At 54.5% G+C, this 19,867-nt stretch overlaps 1 protein-coding gene across 1 annotated transcript in view; it reads left to right on the top strand.

The window, feature by feature from the left end:
* The window catches only part of LOC139401777 (glypican-5-like), a 49,746-nt gene that overhangs the window by 16,631 nt on the left and 13,248 nt on the right, over positions 1-19,867 (top strand). The window contains exon 2 of the mRNA XM_071145745.1: positions 1,669-1,830. Coding sequence (XP_071001846.1) covers positions 1,669-1,830 — 162 coding nt within the window. The remainder of the gene's footprint in view (positions 1-1,668; positions 1,831-19,867) is intronic.

A 19,867-nucleotide genomic window follows, 5' to 3' on the forward strand; every position in this document is an offset into this window, starting at 1 on the left:
GACGATCATGTCACATGACCAAGATTTTAACCTTTTTTAAATTCTAAGCCTTTTCCAAAAATGAGAATTACACCAAAAAATGAAAGCACTTGTCTGAGGATGTTACTGGACCATGTGACATGAAGTGGACCGTTTGTTGAAAACGGTTTAAATACAGGTTCAAATCCAAGTCATGTGACATAGGGCCCTAGTGATGTGGCTTCATGTTGACAGCTGTCTGGCAGGTTTTACTGCCACGTGGCGGCTGTCTGGCAGGTTTTACTGCCACGTGGTGGCTGTCTGGCAGTAATCGGCCCAGTGGGTTAAGGAGGGGGAAATAATTAGTGAATGACATTCATCTCTAGCTCCTCTCCTATGTATGTCAGCAGTAGAAAGACCTGAGGATGAAACAGCATCTCTCATATTAAAGCATAGTACTGTCTGGCTGAGCAATGCGTATGCATTGAGTATGCCAAAGCCATACTCATCCATTCAGAATGGATGTAAACAATGTTCCAGAACCCTCTCTCTCTCTATGATCACAATGGAAGACCTAATGTTCCAGAACCCTCTCTCTCTCTATGATCACAATGGAAGACCTAATGTTCCAGAACCCTCTCTCTCTCTATGATCACAATGGAAGACCTAATGTTCCAGAACCCTCTCTCTCTACGATCACAATGGAAGACCTAATGTTCCAGAACCCTCTCTCTCTACGATCACAATGGAAGACCTAATGTTCCAGAACCCTCTCTCTCTCTATGATCACAATGGAAGACCTAATGTTCCAGAACCCTCTCTCTCTCTCTCTCTCTCTCTCTCTCTCTCTCTCTCTCTCTCTCTCTCTCTCTCTCTCTCTCTCTCTCATGTCTCTCTCTCTCTCTCTCTCTCTCTCTCTCTCTCTTCTCTCTCTTTCTCTCTTTCTCTCTTTCTCTCTTCTCTCTCTTCTCTCTCTTCTCTCTCTCTCTCTCTCTCTCTCAATGGAAGACCTCTGTTCCAGAACCCTCTCTCTCTCTGACCACAATGGAAGACCTAATGTTCCAGAACCCTCTCTCTCTCTATATGATCACAATGGAAGACCTAATGTTCCAGAACCCTCTCTCTCTCTATATGATCACAATGGAAGACCTAATGTTCCAGAACCCTCTCTCTCTCTATATGATCATAATGGAAGACCTAATGTTCCAGAACCTCTCTCTCTCTCTCTATGATCACAATGGAAGACCTAATGTTCCAGAACCCTCTCTCTCTCTCTATGATCACAATGGAAGACCTAATGTTCCAGAACCCTCTCTCTCTCTATATGATCACAATGGAAGACCTAATGTTCCAGAACCCTCTCTCTCTCTATGATCACAATGGAAGACCTAATGTTCCAGAACCCTCTCTCTCTCTATATGATCACAATGGAAGACCTAATGTTCCAGAACCCTCTCTCTCTCTATGATCACAATGGAAGACCTAATGTTCCAGAACCCTCTCTCTCTATGATCACAATGGAAGACCTAATGTTCCAGAACCCTCTCTCTCTCTATATGATCACAATGGAAGACCTAATGTTCCAGAACCCTCTCTCTCTCTATGATCACAATGGAAGACCTAATGTTCCAGAACTCTCTCTCTCTCTTGGAAGACCTGTTCATGTAATGAGGCAAAACAACGGAGTAACAGTCATTTATTCCACTCCAGGTTCGGACCTCCAGGTGTGCCAGTCCAGGAACCTGACATGCTGTTCTAAGAAGATGGAGGAGAGGTATCAGGTGGCGGCCCGGCGGGATGTTCAGAACCTCCTCCAGACCTCCTCCGCCAGCCTCAAGTTCCTCATCTCCAGGAACGTAGCAGCCTTCCAAGGTGAGTGGAGGGAGGGAGACAGGGAGACTGGGGTGGGAGGAGTGCAGCAAAGCAGGCGCTCAATGTGTTGAGTGAGGGACTTTGTCTGCTGGGGCCTACAGCAAACAGAGCCTGGTCTGTCCTCCCCCTCTGATCTAGTGACTAGTCTGGTTCAGTGACTAGTCTGGTTCAGTGACTAGTCTGGTTCAGTGACTAGTCTGGTTCAGTGACTAGTCTGGTTCAGTGACTAGTCTGGTTCACTGGTTCAGTGACTGGTTCAGTCCCTCTGTGGTTCAGTATCTAGGGATATATACACAATACCAGTCACACCTATTCATCCAAGGGTTTTTCTTAATGTATTATGCCAAGAGTGTGCAGAGCTGTCAAGGCAAAGGGTGACTACTGTCCTGCCGTTGGCCTGGGGGTAGTTTTATGACAGTCATAAATACCTCTTCCCCCCCCTTTATCCTCTCTACCCTACTGATGTGACTATTGAAAATCCCTTGGTTAACAGAGATTCTGAGAACATCAGAAGGTGGGGGGAAATGAACTATATTCTGGTAATCCGACCAATTGAACATATGCGGTGGTACTTAATGAATATGATGTCAGTTCGGTTGTCATCTGAGTCATTCTCATCAATGATAGGATGACATAAACGGTACAGTGGAAAGTCTATACATTATAGTTACATTTAAATGTTTAAATATTAAATTATGTGATGGAATGAAATGTGATTTTAGCTTCTAAAATGTGAGAATTGGGTTTTCATGAGTGCATTAGGCCCGACTCAGTGGCCCGCCCACGTGAAGAGACATTGGTTATAACCAATGAAACACGCCCTCCTCTCCCTTCCTATATAAAGCCATGACGACAATGTAACCTCCTGTTCCGAGGACGTGAGGACGACGGTCCATACGTTTTAAAAAGGACTAACATGTCAACTACAGAACTAAGCCAACCTGAGCGTGAGCTTTGCTTGTGAATGGTATGAACTTTGAACTCTTATTCACTAAAGAAGTGAGACATCCTAGCCGTTGAGATAGCAACGGCAGCTAAAAACCTGGGCTAGGAAAGGGCAGACAGAGTATCCCGTCTACCACCTAACGATGACACTACAACGTTTCCCGTTCACCACCAGAGACACTCTTCAAAGGACTCTGTTGGGCAACACGGCCTTCCATCTACCACCAACCTATTGAAGCGCAGCTCAGAGTAAATATTCATTGCATTTTCCTTTTCCAAATGGGCGGTTATTTAGAATGCATAAGATACTGTATTTACGATAGAGACATCGCGTCTCCCTTTGTTCCTCAGTCTTCCCGCTCTTTCACTCAAACCCAATCTCCCTTTTCTTTGTGTAACCAGCTGTCATATCTGTTCCGTCCACTAGGGACGTTTTCCTTTATGACATAATTTGTAATCAAGGTATGATTGATTCTGTGTATATGTAATTCGTTAATAAATAAATAATTAAACCCAATTTTGCATTACTGATTCAACTTGTTAGGCAGGGTTCGTGAAGATAACCAAGAATTTACCACTTTCAGATGAGACTGAAATAAGGTGGTGAAATAAGGCCTTTGGGGCGGGCCCTGGGGCGGCCTTTGGGGCGGGCCCTGGGGCGGCCTTTGGGGCGGGCCCTGGGGCGGCCTTTGGGGCGGGCCCTGGGGCGGCCTTTGGGGCGGGCCCTGGGGCGGCCTTTGGGGCGGGCCCTGGGGCGGCCTTTGGGGCGGGCCCTGGGGCGGCCTTTGGGGCGGGCCCTGGGGCGGCCTTTGGGGCGGGCTCTGGGCCCTGGGGCGGCCTGTAAGCTCTTGTTCAGTTGTTGACTGCTGTGGTCTGTCAGCTGGGTGCAATATGACATGCAGTTACAGTCTGAGACACCAGGTCAGTTACTGTCTGAGACACGGAGACACCAGGTCAGTTACTGTCTGAGACACGGAGACACCGGGTCAGTTACTGTCTGAGACACGGGGTCAGATGTTGGCTGCTGTGTGTTCTACCATAGACAGGGTGGGCAGGGAGGCAGAGAGAGAGGCAGAGATATAGTCACCTCCTTTAAATTAATTGGTCCAGTCTGTTCTACCATAGAAAGGGTGGGCAGGGAGGCAGAGACATAGCCACCTCCTTTAAGGTAATTGGTCCAGTCTGTTCTCCTGTCTCTGTTCCCTGTATACTTCATGTCTCATCGTCCACCCCCTGATTTAATAGCAGCCCCTTGTCAGTGTTCCGTCGCCAGCCCAGCGGGACCCTGGGACAGCACAGGTCGGTTGCCATGGACCCAGGACAAACCTGGGATAGCACAGGTCGGTTGCCATGGACCCAGGACAAACCTGGGAGAGAAGAATAGAGCTCCTCTAGTGCCCCAGTCAGCAGGCACCGGCCTGGCATTGTCCCAGGGCAGCCTGGGTATTGTCCCGGAGACATGGAGGGACTTTACGACCTGGAGATGAAACACAACCAGCCTCTCAGGGGAGACTGATTCTGTAGTAGGAGAGGATGTTTCATGAAGACCAGGTGTGTGTGGTGTGTGTGAGACAGAGAGAAGGGCCTTTTATGAATCAGTTTTTTTTATCCATACATTGACAATCAAGGCCTTTGACATTTGGGGTTTTGTTAAAGCCTTTATGTGTAAATAACGCTCTGAGTAATGTTTTCCAGTCAGTTTTATTTGTTGATGCATCTAGTCTCGCCGAACAGAATGGAGGATGTGGGAGTCTGTTTCTTTCTCCCCTCTGTCTCTCTGTCTCTCTGTCTCTCTCTCTAGTCTCGCTGAACAGAATGGAGGATGTGGGAGTCTGTTTCTTTCTCCCCTGTCTCTCTCCCCCTGTCTCTCTCTCGTACTCTCTCTCTCTCTCTCCCCCTCTCTCTCGTACTCTGTCTCTCTCTCTCTCTCCCCCGTCTCTCTCTCTCTCTCTCTCTCTCTCTCTCTCTCTCTCTCTCTCTCTCTCTCTCTCTCTCTCTCTCTCTCTCTCTCCCCCTGTCTCTCTCTCTCTCTCTCTCTCCCCCTGTCTCTCTCTCCCCCTGTCTCTCTCTCTCTCTCTCTCCCCCTGTCTCTCTCTCCCCCTGTCTCTCTCTCTCTCTCTCTCCCCCTGTCTCTCTCTCCCCCTGTCTCTCTCTCCCCCTGTCTCTCTCTCCCCCTGTCTCTCTCTCCCCCTGTCTCTCTCTCCCCCTGTCTCTCTCTCCCCCTGTCTCTCTCTCCCCCTGTCTCTCTCTCCCCCTGTCTCTCTCTCCCCCTGTCTCTCTCTCCCCCTGTCTCTCTCCTCTGTCTCTCTCTCCCCCTGTCTCTCTCTCTCCCTGTCTCTCTCTCCCCCTGTCTCTCTCTCCCCCTGTCTCTCTCTCTGTCTCTCTCTCCCCCTGTCTCTCTCTCCCCCTGTCTCTCTCTCCCCCTGTCTCTCTCTCCCCCTGTCTCTCTCTCCCCCTGTCTCTCTCTCCCCCTGTCTCTCTCTCCCCCTGTCTCTCTCTCCCCCTGTCTCTCTCTCTCTCTCTCCCCTCTCTCTCTCTCCCCCTGTCTCTCTCTCCCCCTGTCTCTCTCTCCCCCTGTCTCTCTCTCCCCCTGTCTCTCTCTCTCTCTCTCCCCTCTCTCTCTCCCCCTCTCTCTCTCCCCCTCTCTCTCTCCTCTCTCTGTCTCTCTCTCTCCCTCCTGTCTCTCTCTCTCTCTCTCTGTCTCTCTCTCCGTCTCTCTCTCGCCTCTCTCTCTCGCCGTCTCTCTCTCGCCGTCTCTCTCTCGCCGTCTCTCTCTCGCCGTCTCTCTCTCGCCGTCTCTCTCTCGCCGTCTCTCTCTCGCCGTCTCTCTCTCGCCGTCTCTCTCTCGCCGTCTCTCTCGCTCTCTCTCTGTCTCTGTCTCTCTCCCCCTCTCTCTCTCTCCCCCTCTCTCTCTCTCCCCCTCTCTCTCTCTCCCCCTCTCTCTCTCTCCCCCTCTCTCTCTCTCCCCCTCTCTCTCTCTCCCCCTCTCTCTCTCTCCCCCTCTCTCTCTCTCCCCCTCTCTCTCTCTCCCCCTCTCTCTCTCTCGCTGTCTCTCTCTCTCTCGCTGTCTCTCTCTCTCTGTCTCTCTCTCCCCCTGTCTCTCTCTCCCGCTGTCTCTCTCTCTCTCTCTCTCTCTCTCCCCCTGTCTCTCTCTCCCCCTGTCTCTCTCTCCCCCTGTCTCTCTCTCTCTGTACTCTCTCTCTCTCTGTCTCTCTCTCTCTCTCTCTCTCTGTCTCTCTCTCCCCCTCTCTCCCCCTCTCTCTCTCCCCCTGTCTCTCTCTCTCTCTCTCTCGCTGTCTCTCTCTCCCCCTGTCTCTCTCTCTCTCTCCCCCTGTCTCTCTCTCTCTCTCCCCCTGTCTCTCTCTCTCTCTCCCCCTCTCTCTCTCTCTCTCCCCCTGTCTCTCTCTCCCCCTCTCTCTCTCGTACATAACAAATGAGACCATTAGTTTCCTCCTCTGCCCTTTTAACTTGACTGTTCTTCCTGTGACTGTCTGTCTGTGGTCGTAATGAATGGTGTTAAATTAGAGTGCAGGGCGGTGATGGTTACCAGGGTAGCAGGAGTAACAATATACCTCTTCTTCCTCAGGCCTATCCCTGTATCGGTGTTGAGAGTTGACTTGTAAATCTCCTCTTCCTCAGGCCCGTCCCTTCCTCAGGCCCGTCCCTTCCTCAGGCCTGTCCCTGTATCGGTGTTGAGAGTTGTAATGGTACGGCCCTCGTCCCCGAGTCCCTCCTCATGGGGATTAGAATGAGACACTCCTTAATTTAAGGACTCTCCGTAGCTCGGGGGGGGATAAAGGATTAATTCACCATCCCTGACCCTCTCCTCATGGGGATTAGAATGAGTCCCTCCCAAAGGACTCTCTGTAGCACCATCCCTGACCCTCTCCTCATGGGGATTAGAATGAGAACCTCCTAAAGGACTCTCTGTAGCACCATCCCTGACCCTCTCCTCATGGGGATTAGAATGAGAACCTCCTAAAGGACTCTCTGTAGCACCATCCCTGACCCTCTCCTCATGGGGATTAGAATGAGAACCCCCTAAAGGGACTCTCTGTAGCACCATCCCTGACCCTCTCCTCATGGGGATTAGAATGAGTCCCTCCCAAAGGACTCTCTGTAGCACCATCCCTGACCCTCTCCTCATGGGGATTAGAATGAGAACCTCCTAAAGGACTCTCTGTAGCACCATCCCTGACCCTCTCCTCATGGGGATTAGAATGAGAACCTCCTAAAGGACTCTCTGTAGCACCATCCCTGACCCTCTCCTCATGGGGATTAGAATGAGAACCTCCTAAAGGACTCTCCGTAGCTCGGGGGGGATAAATGATTAATTCACCATCCCTGACACTCTCCTCATGAGTTGTCTGTCCCTGCAGAGTGCTGAGACCAGGACTGGCTCTGTCTTCCAGAAACCATGTTATATTTGTCACAGTTTGTCCTTCATAGACTAAACCAGTCGTTCACAAGCTTATTATAGACTAAACCAGTTGTTCAGTCTTCATATAGACTGAACCAGTCGTTCACAGCCTTCGTGTAGACTGAACCAGTCGTTCACAGCCTTCGTGCAGACTGAACCAGTCGTTCACAGCCTTCGTGCAGACTGAACCAGTCGTTCACAGCCTTCGTGCAGACTGAACCAGTCGTTCACAGCCTTCGTGTAGACTGAACCAGTCGTTCACAGCCTTCGTGTAGACTGAACCAGTCGTTCACAGCCTTCGTGTAGACTGAACCAGTCGTTCACAGCCTTCGTGTAGACTGAACCAGTCGTTCACAGCCTTCGTGTAGACTGAACCAGTCGTTCACAGCCTTCGTGTAGACTGAACCAGTCGTTCACAGCCTTCGTGTAGACTGAACCAGTCGTTCACAGCCTTCGTGTAGACTGAACCAGTCGTTCACAGCCTTCGTGTAGACTGAACCAGTCGTTCACAGCCTTCGTGTAGACTGAACCAGTCGTTCACAGCCTTCGCGTAGACTGAACCAGTCGTTCACAGCCTTCGTAGACTGAACCAGTCGTTCACAGCCTTCGCGTAGACTGAACCAGTCGTTCACAGCCTTCGCGTAGACTGAACCAGTCGTTCACAGCCTTCGCGTAGACTGAACCAGTCGTTCACAGCCTTCGCGTAGACTGAACCAGTCGTTCACAGCCTTCGCGTAGACTGAACCAGTCGTTCACAGCCTTCGCGTAGACTGAACCAGTCGTTCACAGCCTTCGCGTAGACTGAACCAGTCGTTCACAGCCTTCGCGTAGACTGAACCAGTCGTTCACAGCCTTCGCGTAGACTGAACCAGTCGTTCACAGCCTTCGCGTAGACTGAACCAGTCGTTCACAGCCTTCGCGTAGACTGAACCAGTCGTTCACAGCCTTCGCGTAGACTGAACCAGTCGTTCACAGCCTTCGCGTAGACTGAACCAGTCGTTCACAGCCTTCGCGTAGACTGAACCAGTCGTTCACAGCCTTCGCGTAGACTGAACCAGTCGTTCACAGCCTTCGCGTAGACTGAACCAGTCGTTCACAGCCTTCGCGTAGACTGAACCAGTCGTTCACAGCCTTCGCGTAGACTGAACCAGTCGTTCACAGCCTTCGCGTAGACTGAACCAGTCGTTCACAGCCTTCGCGTAGACTGAACCAGTCGTTCACAGCCTTCGCGTAGACTGAACCAGTCGTTCACAGCCTTCGCGTAGACTGAACCAGTCGTTCACAGCCTTCGCGTAGACTGAACCAGTCGTTCACAGCCTTCGCGTAGACTGAACCAGTCGTTCACAGCCTTCGCGTAGACTGAACCAGTCGTTCACAGCCTTCGCGTAGACTGAACCAGTCGTTCACAGCCTTCGTGTAGACTGAACCAGTCGTTCACAGCCTTCGTGTAGACTGAACCAGTCGTTCACAGCCTTCGTGTAGACTGAACCAGTCGTTCACAGCCTTCGTGTAGACTGAACCAGTCGTTCACAGCCTTCGTGTAGACTACTCCTTTAACATAGTCTACATTTTCTCCCCCGCTTACTATTTACATACAAAAGGTCTACATCCGAAATGGGATCTGAGCCAGAGTTGAACAGAGTTGAATGTAGAAACTACGTCTCCCTGAATAAAGCTCTGAGCCAGAGTTGAACAGAGTTGAATGTAGAAACCACGTCTCCCTGAATAAAGCTCTGAGCCAGAGTTGAACAGAGTTGAATGTAGAAACCACGTCTCCCTGAATAAAGCTCTGAGCCAGAGTTGAACAGTGTTGAATGTAGAAACCATGTCTCCCTGAATAAAGCTCTGAGACAGTGTTGAACAGAGTTGAATGTAGAAACCACGTCTCCCTGAATAAAGCTCTGAGCCAGAGTTGAACAGTGTTGAATGTAGAAACCATGTCTCCCTGAATAAAGCTCTGAGACAGTGTTGAACAGAGTTGAATGTAGAAACCACGTCTCCCTGAATAAAGCTCTGAGCCAGAGTTGAACAGTGTTGAATGTAGAAACCATGTCTCCCTGAATAAAGCTCTGAGACAGTGTTGAATGTAGAAGCCACGTCTCCCTGAATAAAGCTTTGAGACAGTGTTGAATTTAGAAACCACGTCTCCCTGAATAAAGCTCTGATACAGTGTTGAATGTAGAAACCACATCTCCCTGAATAAAGCTCTGAGACAGTGTTGAATGTAGAAACCACGTCTCCCTGAATAAAGCTCTGAGACAGAGTTGAATGTAGAAACCACGTCTCCCTGAATAAAGCTCTGAGACAGAGTTGAACGGTGTTGAATGTAGAAACCACGTCTCCCTGAATAAAGCTCTGAGACAGAGTTGAATGTAGAAACCACGTCTCCCTGAATAAAGCTCTGAGACAGAGTTGAACAGTGTTGAATGTAGAAACCACATCTCCCTGAATAAAGCTCTGATACAGTGTTGAATGTAGAAACCACATCTCCCTGAATAAAGCTCTGAGACAGTGTTGAATGTAGAAACCACGTCTCCCTGAATAAAGCTCTGAGACAGAGTTGAACAGTGTTGAATGTAGAAACCACGTCTCCCTGAATAAAGCTCTGAGACAGTGTTGAAATTAGAAACCATGTCTCCCTGAATAAAGCTCTGAGTCAGAGTTGAACAGTGTTGAATGTAGAAACCACGTCTCCCTGAATAAAGCTCTGATTCAGAGTTGAATGTAGAAGCTTTGCTATCCCCCAGCTCCTCCCTCACACAGCCTCTTTTTCCTCCCAGCTCCTCCCTCACACAGCCTCTTTTTCCTCCCAGCTCCTCCCTCACACAGCCTCTCCAGCCTCCCAGCTCCTCCCTCACACAGCCTCTATCCTCCCAGCTCCTCCCTCACACAGCATCTCTATCCTCCCAGCTCCTCCCTCACACAGCCTCTCTATCCTCCCAGCTCCTCCCTCACACAGCCTCTCTATCCTCCCAGCTCCTCCCTCACACAGCCTCTCCAGCCTCCCAGCTCCTCCCTCACACAGCCTCTCTATCCTCCCAGCTCCTCCCTCACACAGCCTCTCTATCCTCCCAGCTCCTCCCTCACACAGCCTCTCCAGCCTCCCAGCTCCTCCCTCACACAGCCTCTCTATCATCCCAGCTCCTCCCTCTCACAGCCTCTCTATTCTCCCAGCTCCTCCCTCACACAGCCTCTCCAGCTCCCAGCTCCTCCCTCACACAGCCTCTCCAGCCTCCCAGCTCCTCCCTCACACAGCCTCTCTATCCTCCCAGCTCCTCCCTCACACAGCCTCTCTATCCTCCCAGCTCCTCCCTCACACAGCCTCTCTATCCTCCCAGCTCCTCCCTCACACAGCCTCTCTATCCTCCCAGCTCCTCCCTCACACAGCCTCTCCAGCCTCCCAGCTCCTCCCTCACACAGCCTCTCTATCCTCCCAGCTCCTCCCTCACACAGCCTCTCTATCCTCCCAGCTCCTCACTCTCTATCCTCCCAGCTCCTCCCTCTCTATCCTCCCAGCTCCTCCCTCACACAGCCTCTCCAGCCTCCCAGCTCCTCCCTCACACAGCCTCTCTATCCTCCCAGCTCCTCCCTCTCTATCCTCCCAGCTCCTCCCTCTCTATCCTCCCAGCTCCTCCCTCTCTATCCTCCCTCTCTATCCTCCCAGCTCCTCCATCTCTATCCTCCCAGCTCCTCCCTCACACAGCCTCTCCAGCCTCCCAGCTCCTCCCTCACACAGCCTCTCTATCCTCCCAGCTCCTCCCTCTCTATCCTCCCAGCTCCTCCCTCTCTATCCTCCCAGCTCCTCCCTCTCTATCCTCCCAGCTCCTCCCGCTCTATCCTCCCAGCTCCTCCCTCTCTATCCTCCCAGCTACTCCCTCTCTATCCTCCCAGCTACTCCCTCTCTATCCTCCCAGCTCCTCCCTCACACAGAGCTGCTTTCAGAAGTCATGAAAGGGTCATTATGTACTGTTTTTATTTGACTCTGGCTCTTAAACTGAGGAGGGGTTGTTGAGTTGTTATTGCTGCTTCTGAAAGTGCCTACCAGTCGGCAGTGGAGTTGGGCAATCACACTTACCGTGCGTGTGTGTGTATACCACTTCCTGAGAGTACCTGGGCTTGTGTAGGACCACTTTGTTGCTCCTCTCCCCCCATGTTTTCCTGACCAGAGCGGTACAGTGCCCTCTCCTATCCCCTGCTCTCCTCTCCCTTCATCTCCCTGGCTCTCCTATCCCTTCCTCTCCCCTGCTCTCCTCTCCCTTCCTCTCCCTGGCTCTCCTATCCCTTCCTCTCCCCGGCTCTCCTATCCCTTCCTCTCCCCGGCTCTCCTTTCCCTTCCTCTCCCTGGCTCTCCTATCCCTTCCTCTCCCTGGCTCTCCCTCTCCCTTCCTCTCCCCGGCTCTCCCTCTCCCATCCTCTCCCCGGCTCTCCCTCTCCCATCCTCTCCCCGGCTCTCCCTCTCCCATCCTCTCCCCGGCTCTCCCTCTCCCATCCTCTCCCCGGCTCTCCCTCTCCCATCCTCTCCCCGGCTCTCCTATCCCTTCCTCTCCCTGGCTCTCCCTCTCCCCGGCTCTCCCTCTCCCTTCCTCTCCCCGGCTCTCCCTCTCCCTTCCTCTCCCCGGCTCTCCCTCTCCCTTCCTCTCCCCGGCTCTCCCTCTCCCATCCTCTCCCCGGCTCTCCCTCTCCCATCCTCTCCCCGGCTCTCCCTCTCCCTGGCTCTCCCTCTCCCTTCCTCTCCCCGGCTCTCCCTTCCTCTCCCCGGCTCTCCCTCTCCCATCCTCTCTCCTGCTCTCATCTTTTTGGAGTTCAGAAGAGAGGCCTCACCATAGCGCCTCCTCAAATATCGATTTGTAAACCTCCAGGAGAGGTTAGGAAGGGTGAGAGTGATAGAGGCAGAGACGGGGAAAGGAGACAAAGACAATATCCCTTGACTGAAGTAGGTCTGGTTAGGTAAGGCCCATTAAGTCATCTCTCTCTTTCCCTCTTGCGCTCGCGTTCTCGGCCATCTCTCTCTCTCTCTCTGTCTCTCTCTCTCTTTCTCTCTGTCTCTTTCTCTCTGTCTGTCTCTGTCTCTCTCTCTTGCTTCTAGCTCATTCCACTTAGATGTGTTCATCCTGAACCACAGTGTTGGGCAGGCTAAATGAGATCTGACTGCCAGTGTACAGTGGGGAGAACAAGTATTTGATACACTGCTGATTTTGCAGGTTTTCCTACTTACAAAGCATGTAGAGGTCTGTAATTTTTATCATAGGTACACTTCAACTGTGAGAGACGGAATCTAAAACTAAAATCCAGAAAATCACGTATGATTTTAAAGTAATTAATTTACATTTTATTGCATGACATAAGTATTTGATCACCTACCAACCAGTAAGAATTCCGTCTCTCACAGACCTGTTAGTTTTCTTTAAGAAGCCCTCCTGTTCTCCACTCATTACCTGTATTAACTGCACCTGTTTGAACTCGTTACCTGTATAAAAGACACCTGTCCACACACTCAATCAAACAGACTCCAACCTCTCCACAATGGCCAAGACCAGAGAGCTGTGTAAGGACATCAGGGATACAATTGTAGACCTGCACAAGGCTGGGATGGGCTACAGGACAATAGGCAAGCAGCTTGGTGAGAAGGCAACAACTGTTGGCGCAATTATTAGAAAATGGAAGAAGTTCAAGATGACTGTCAATCACTCTCGGTCTGGGGCTCCATGCAAGATCTCATCTCGTGGGGCATCAATGATCATGAGGAAGGTGAGGGATCAGCCCAGAACTACACGACAGGACCTGGTCAATGACCTGAAGAGAGCTGGGACCACAGTCTCAAAGAAAACCATTAGTAACACACTACGCCGTCATGGATTAAAATCCTGCAGCGCACGCAAGGTCCCCCTGCTCAAGCCAGCGCATGTCCAGGCCCGTCTGAAGTTTGCCAATGACCATCTGGATGATCCAGAGGAATGGAAGAAGGTTGAGTACAAACCCAAGAACACCATCCCAACCGTGAAGCATGGAGGTGGGGATGCTTTTCTGCAAAGGGGACAGGACGACTGCACCGTATTGAGGGGAGGCTGGATGGGGCCATGTATTGCGAGATCTTGGCCAACAACCTCCTTCCCTCAGTAAGAGCATTGAAGATGGGTCGTGGCTGGGTCTTCCAGCATGACAACGAACCGAAACACACAGCCAGGGCAACTAATGAGTGGCTCCGTAAGAAGCATCTCAAGGTCCTGGAGTGGCCTAGCCAGTCTCCAGACCTGAACCCAATAGAAAATCTTTAGAGGGAGCTGAAAGTCCGTATTGGGTTAGTTTAGGGGGAGGGGACTCTGGGTTAGGGTTAGTTTAGTAGTAGGGGTCTCTCTCTGGGTTCGGGTTAGTTTGGTGGAAGAGGACTCTGTGTTACAGTCAGTTTAGGGGGAGGGGACTCTGGGTTAGGGTTAGTTTAGTAGGATGGGACTCTGGGTTAGGGCTAGTTTGGGGGGAGGGGACTTTGGGTTAGGGTTAGTTTAGGAGGATGGGACTGGGTTAGTTTAGGGGGATGGGACTCTGGGTTAGGGTTAGTTTAGGGGGAGGGGGCTCTGGGCTACGGTTAGTTTAAGGGGAGGTGACTCTGGGTTAGTTTGAGAAGGGGGGAGTGGACTGGGTTAGTTTAGGAGGAGGGGACTCTTGGTTAGGGTTAGTTTAGGAGGCGGGGACTCTGGGTTAGTTTAGGGGGAGGGGTCTCTGGGTTAATTTAGGGGGAGGGGACTCTGGGTTACAGTCAGTTGATGGGAAGGGGACTCTGGGTTACAGTCAGTTGATGGGGAGGGGGCTCTGGGTTACAGTTAGTTTAGGGGGAGGGGACTCTGGGTTACAGTCAGTTTAGGGGGAGGGGACTCTGGGTTACAGTCAGTTGATGGGGAGGGGGCTCTGGGTTACAGTCAGTTTAGGGGGAGGGGGACTCTGGGTTAGTTTAGGGGAGGGGGACTCTGGGTTAGTTTAGGGGGAGGGGACTGGGTTAGTTTAGGGGGAGGGAACTCTGGGTCAGTTTAGGGGAGGGGGACTCTGGGTTAGTTTAGGGGAGGGGGACTCTGGGTCAGTTTAGGGGAGGGGGACTCTGGGTTAGTTTAGGGGAGGGGGACTCTGGGTTAGTTTAGGGGGAGGGGACTCTGGGTTAGGGTTAGTTTAGGAGAAGGGGACTCTGGTATAGTTTAGGGGGAGGGGACTCTGGGTTAGGGTTAGTTTGGTGGGAGGGAACTTGGGGTTAGGGCTAGTTTGGTGGGAGGGAACTTGGGGTTAGGGTTAGTTTAGGGGGAGGGGACTGGGTTAGGGTTTGTTTGGGGGGAGGGGACTCGGGGTTAGGGTTAGTTTAGTGGGAGGGGACTTTGGGTTAGGGTTAGTTTAGGGGGAGGGGCCTCTGGGTTAGTTTAGGGGGAGGGGACTCTGGCTTAGGGTTAGTTTGAGGAGGGGGGAGTGGACTGGGTTAGGGTTAGTTTAGGAGGAGGGGACTCTGGGTTAGTTTAGGGGGAGGGGACTCTGGGTTAGTTTAGGAGGAGGGGAGGGGGTCTCTGGGTTAGGGTTAGTTTAGTTTAGGGGGAGGGGCCTCTGGGTTAGGACTCTGGGTTAGGACTCTGGGTTAGGACTCTGGGTTAGGACTCTGGGTTAGTTTGATAATACATGTTCAGAGAACATGCCTTATTTCAAGGGTTTTGTTTTCTGACCAGCTAAGTGAACACTTGGTCTCTCTACAGACTGTTGAAGTGTCCTATCAGAACAGATGTAGTATTGTCCAATAAGAGGCAGGAACACATGGGGGATTAGTTACAGAATATCATATTTTTCTTCCTGCTGCTGCAAACGGAAAATACCCAGAAAACCTCAGGTCAGGTCCTAGCTCGTCCCAGCCTGGGGGAAGGAGAGACTACCCACTGGTCAGGTCCTAGCTCGTCCCAGCCTGGACCCTGGGGGAAGGAGAGGCTACCCACTGGTCAGGTCCTAGCTCGTCCCAGCCTGGACCCTGGGGGAAGGAGAGACTACCCACTGGTCAGGTACTAGCTCGTCCCAGCCTGGGGGAAGGAGAGGCTACCCACTGGTCAGGTCCTAGCTCGTCCCAGCCTGGGGGAAGGAGAGACTACCCACTGGTCAGGTCCTAGCTCGTCCCAGCCTCTACCCTGGGGGAAGGAGAGACTACCCACTGGTCAGGTCCTAGCTCGTCCCAGCCTTGGGGAAGGAGAGACTACCCACTGGTCAGGTCCTAGCTCGTCCCAGCCTGGACCCTGGGGGAAGGAGAGACTACCTACTGGTCAGGTCCCAGCCTGGACCCTGGGGGAAGGAGAGGCTACCCACTGGTCAGGTCCTAGCTCGTCCCAGCCTGGGGGAAGGAGAGACTACCCACTGGTCAGGTCCTAGCTCGTCCCAGCCTGGGGGAAGGAGAGACTACCCACTGGTCAGGTCCTAGCTCGTCCCAGCCTGGGGGAAGGAGAGACTACCCACTGGTCAGGTCCTAGCTCGTCCCAGCCTGGACCCTGGGGGAAGGAGAGACTACCCACTGGTCAGGTCCTAGCTCGTCCCAGCCTGGGGGAAGGAGAGACTACCCACTGGTCAGGTCCTAGCTCGTCCCAGCCTGGACCCTGGGGGAAGGAGAGGCTACCCACTGGTCAGGTCCTAGCTCGTCCCAGCCTGGACCCTGGGGGAAGGAGAGACTACCCACTGGTCAGGTACTAGCTCGTCCCAGCCTGGGGGAAGGAGAGGCTACCCACTGGTCAGGTCCTAGCTCGTCCCAGCCTGGGGGAAGGAGAGACTACCCACTGGTCAGGTCCTAGCTCGTCCCAGCCTCTACCCTGGGGGAAGGAGAGACTACCCACTGGTCAGGTCCTAGCTCGTCCCAGCCTTGGGGAAGGAGAGACTACCCACTGGTCAGGTCCTAGCTCGTCCCAGCCTGGACCCTGGGGGAAGGAGAAACTACCTACTGGTCAGGTCCCAGCTCGTCCCAGCCTGGACCCTGGGGGAAGGAGAGGCTACCCACTGGTCAGGTCCTAGCTCGTCCCAGCCTGGACCCTGGGGGAAGGAGAGACTACCTACTGGTCAGGTCCCAGCCTGGACCCTGGGGGAAGGAGAGGCTACCCACTGGTCAGGTCCTAGCTCGTCCCAGCCTGGGGGAAGGAGAGACTACCCACTGGTCAGGTCCTAGCTCGTCCCAGCCTGGGGGAAGGAGAGACTACCCACTGGTCAGGTCCTAGCTCGTCCCAGCCTGGGGGAAGGAGAGACTACCCACTGGTCAGGTCCTAGCTCGTCCCAGCCTGGACCCTGGGGGAAGGAGAGACTACCCACTGGTCAGGTCCTAGCTCGTCCCAGCCTGGGGGAAGGAGAGACTACCCACTGGTCAGGTCCTAGCTCGTCCCAGCCTGGACCCTGGGGGAAGGAGAGGCTACCCACTGGTCAGGTCCTAGCTCGTCCCAGCCTGGACCCTGGGGGAAGGAGAGACTACCCACTGGTCAGGTCCTAGCTCGTCCCAGCCTGGACCCTGGGGGAAGGAGAGGCTACCCACTGGTCAGGTCCTAGCTCGTCCCAGCCTGGACCCTGGGGGAAGGAGAGACTACCCACTGGTCAGGTACTAGCTCGTCCCAGCCTGGGGGAAGGAGAGGCTACCCACTGGTCAGGTCCTAGCTCGTCCCAGCCTGGGGGAAGGAGAGACTACCCACTGGTCAGGTCCTAGCTCGTCCCAGCCTCTACCCTGGGGGAAGGAGAGACTACCCACTGGTCAGGTCCTAGCTCGTCCCAGCCTTGGGGAAGGAGAGACTACCCACTGGTCAGGTCCTAGCTCGTCCCAGCCTGGACCCTGGGGGAAGGAGAAACTACCTACTGGTCAGGTCCCAGCCTGGACCCTGGGGGAAGGAGAGGCTACCCACTGGTCAGGTCCTAGCTCGTCCCAGCCTGGGGGAAGGAGAGACTACCCACTGGTCAGGTCCTAGCTCGTCCCAGCCTGGACCCTGGGGGAAGGAGAGACTACCCACTGGTCAGGTCCTAGCTCGTCCCAGCCTGGGGGAAGGAGAGACTACCCACTGGTCAGGTCCTAGCTAGTCCCAGCCTGGACCCTGGGGGAAGGAGAGGCTACCCACTGGTCAGGTCCTAGCGCGTCCCAGCCTGGACCCTGGGGGAAGGAGAGGCTACCCACTGGTCAGGTCCTAGCTCGTCCCTGCCTGGACCCTGGGGGAAGGAGAGACTACCAACTGGTCAGGTCCTACATCGTCCCAGCCTGGACCCTGGGGGAAGGAGAGACTACCTACTGGTCAGGTCCTAGCTCGTCCCAGCCTGGACCCTGGGGGAAGGAGAGGCTACCCACTGGTCAGGTCCTAGCTCGTCCCAGCCTGGACCCTGGAGGAAGGAGAGACTACCCACTGGTCAGGTCCTAGCTCGTCCCAGCCTGGGGGAAGGAGAGACTACCCACTGGTCAGGTCCTAGCTCATCCCAGCCTGGGGGAAGGAGAGACTACCCACTGGTCAGGTCCTAGCTCGTCCCAGCCTGGACCCTGGGGGAGGGAGAGGCTACCCACTGGTCAGGTCCTAGCTCGTCCCAGCCTGGACCCTGGGGGAGGGAGAGACTACCCACTGGTCAGGTCCTAGCTCGTCCCAGCCTGGACCCTGGGGGAGGGAGAGACTACCCACTGGTCAGGTCCTAGCTCGTCCCAGCCTGGGGGAAGGAGAGACTACCCACTGGTCAGGTCCTAGCTCGTCCCAGCCTGGGGGAAGGAGAGGCTAACCACTCTTCAGGTCCTAGCTCGTCCCAGCCTGGAAGAAGGAGAGACTACCCACTGGTCAGGTCCTAGCTCGTCCCAGCCTGGGGGAAGGAGAGACTACCCACTGGTCAGGTCCTAGCTCGTCCCAGCCTGGGGGAAGGAGAGACTACCCACTGGTCAGGTCCTAGCTCGTCCCAGCCTGGGGGAAGGAGAGACTACCCACTGGTCAGGTCCTAGCTCGTCCCAGCCTGGACCCTCGGGGAAGGAGAGACTACCCACTGGTCAGGTCCTAGCTCGTCCCAGCCTGGGGGAAGGAGAGACTACCCACTGGTCAGGTCCTAGCTCGTCCCAGCCTGGGGGAAGGAGAGACTACCCACTGGTCAGGTCCTAGCTCGTCCCAGCCTGGACCCTGGGGGAAGGAGAGACTACCCACTGGTCAGGTCCTAGCTCGTCCCAGCCTGGAGGAAGGCGAGACTACCCACTGGTCAGGTCCTAGCTCGTCCCAGCCTGGGGGAAGGAGAGACTACCCACTGGTCAGGTCCTAGCTCGTCCCAGCCTGGGGGAAGGAGAGACTACCCACTGGTCAGGTCCTAGCTCGTCCCAGCCTGGGGGAAGGAGAGACTACCCACTGGTCAGGTCCTAGCTTGTCCCAGCCTGGACCCTGGGGGAAGGAGAGACTACCCACTGGTCAGGTCCTAGCTCGTCCCAGCCTGGGGGAAGGAGAGGCTACCCACTGGTCAGGTCCTAGCTCGTCCCAGCCTGGGGGAAGGAGAGGCTACCCACTGGTCAGGTCCTAGCTCGTCCCAGCCTGGGGGAAGGAGAGGCTACCCACTGGTCAGGTCCTAGCTCGTCCCAGCCTGGGGGAAGGAGAGACTACCCACTGGTCAGGTCCTAGCTCGTCCCAGCCTGGACCCTGGGGGAGGGAGATACTACCCACTGGTCAGGTCCTAGCTCGTCCCAGCCTGGGGGAAGGAGAGACTACCCACTGGTCAGGTCCTAGCTCGTCCCAGCCTGGAGGAAGGAGAGACTACCCACTGGTCAGGTCCTAGCTCGTCCCAGCCTGGGGGAAGGAGAGACTACCCACTGGTCAGGTCCTAGCTCGTCCCAGCCTGGACCCTGGGGGAAGGAGAGACTACCCACTGGTCAGGTCCTAGCTCGTCCCAGCCTGGACCCTCGGGGAAGGAGAGACTACCCACTGGTCAGGTCCTAGCTCGTCCCAGCCTGGAGGAAGGAGAGACTACCCACTGGTCAGGTCCTAGCTCGTCCCAGCCTGGGGGAAGGAGAGACTACCCACTGGTCAGGTCCTAGCTCGTCCCAGCCTGGGGGAAGGAGAGACTACCCACTGGTCAGACTACCCACTGGTCAGGTCCTAGCTCGTCCCAGCCTGGGGGAAGGAGAGACTACCCACTGGTCAGGTCCTAGCTTGTCCCAGCCTGGACCCTGGGGGAAGGAGAGACTACCCACTGGTCAGGTCCTAGCTCGTCCCAGCCTGGGGGAAGGAGAGGCTACCCACTGGTCAGGTCCTAGCTCGTCCCAGCCTGGGGGAAGGAGAGGCTACCCACTGGTCAGGTCCTAGCTCGTCCCAGCCTGGGGGAAGGAGAGGCTACCCACTGGTCAGGTCCTAGCTCGTCCCAGCCTGGGGGAAGGAGAGACTACCCACTGGTCAGGTCCTAGCTCGTCCCAGCCTGGACCCTGGGGGAGGGAGATACTACCCACTGGTCAGGTCCTAGCTCGTCCCAGCCTGGGGGAAGGAGAGACTACCCACTGGTCAGGTCCTAGCTCGTCCCAGCCTGGAGGAAGGAGAGACTACCCACTGGTCAGGTCCTAGCTCGTCCCAGCCTGGGGGAAGGAGAGACTACCCACTGGTCAGGTCCTAGCTCATCCCAGCCTGGACCCTGGGGGAAGGAGAGACTACCCACTGGTCAGGTCCTAGCTCGTCCCAGCCTGGGGGAAGGAGAGGCTAC

This window comes from Oncorhynchus clarkii, unplaced genomic scaffold (assembly GCF_045791955.1).
Source record: "Oncorhynchus clarkii lewisi isolate Uvic-CL-2024 unplaced genomic scaffold, UVic_Ocla_1.0 unplaced_contig_4828_pilon_pilon, whole genome shotgun sequence".
In the NCBI taxonomy this organism is placed as follows: domain Eukaryota; kingdom Metazoa; phylum Chordata; class Actinopteri; order Salmoniformes; family Salmonidae; genus Oncorhynchus; species Oncorhynchus clarkii.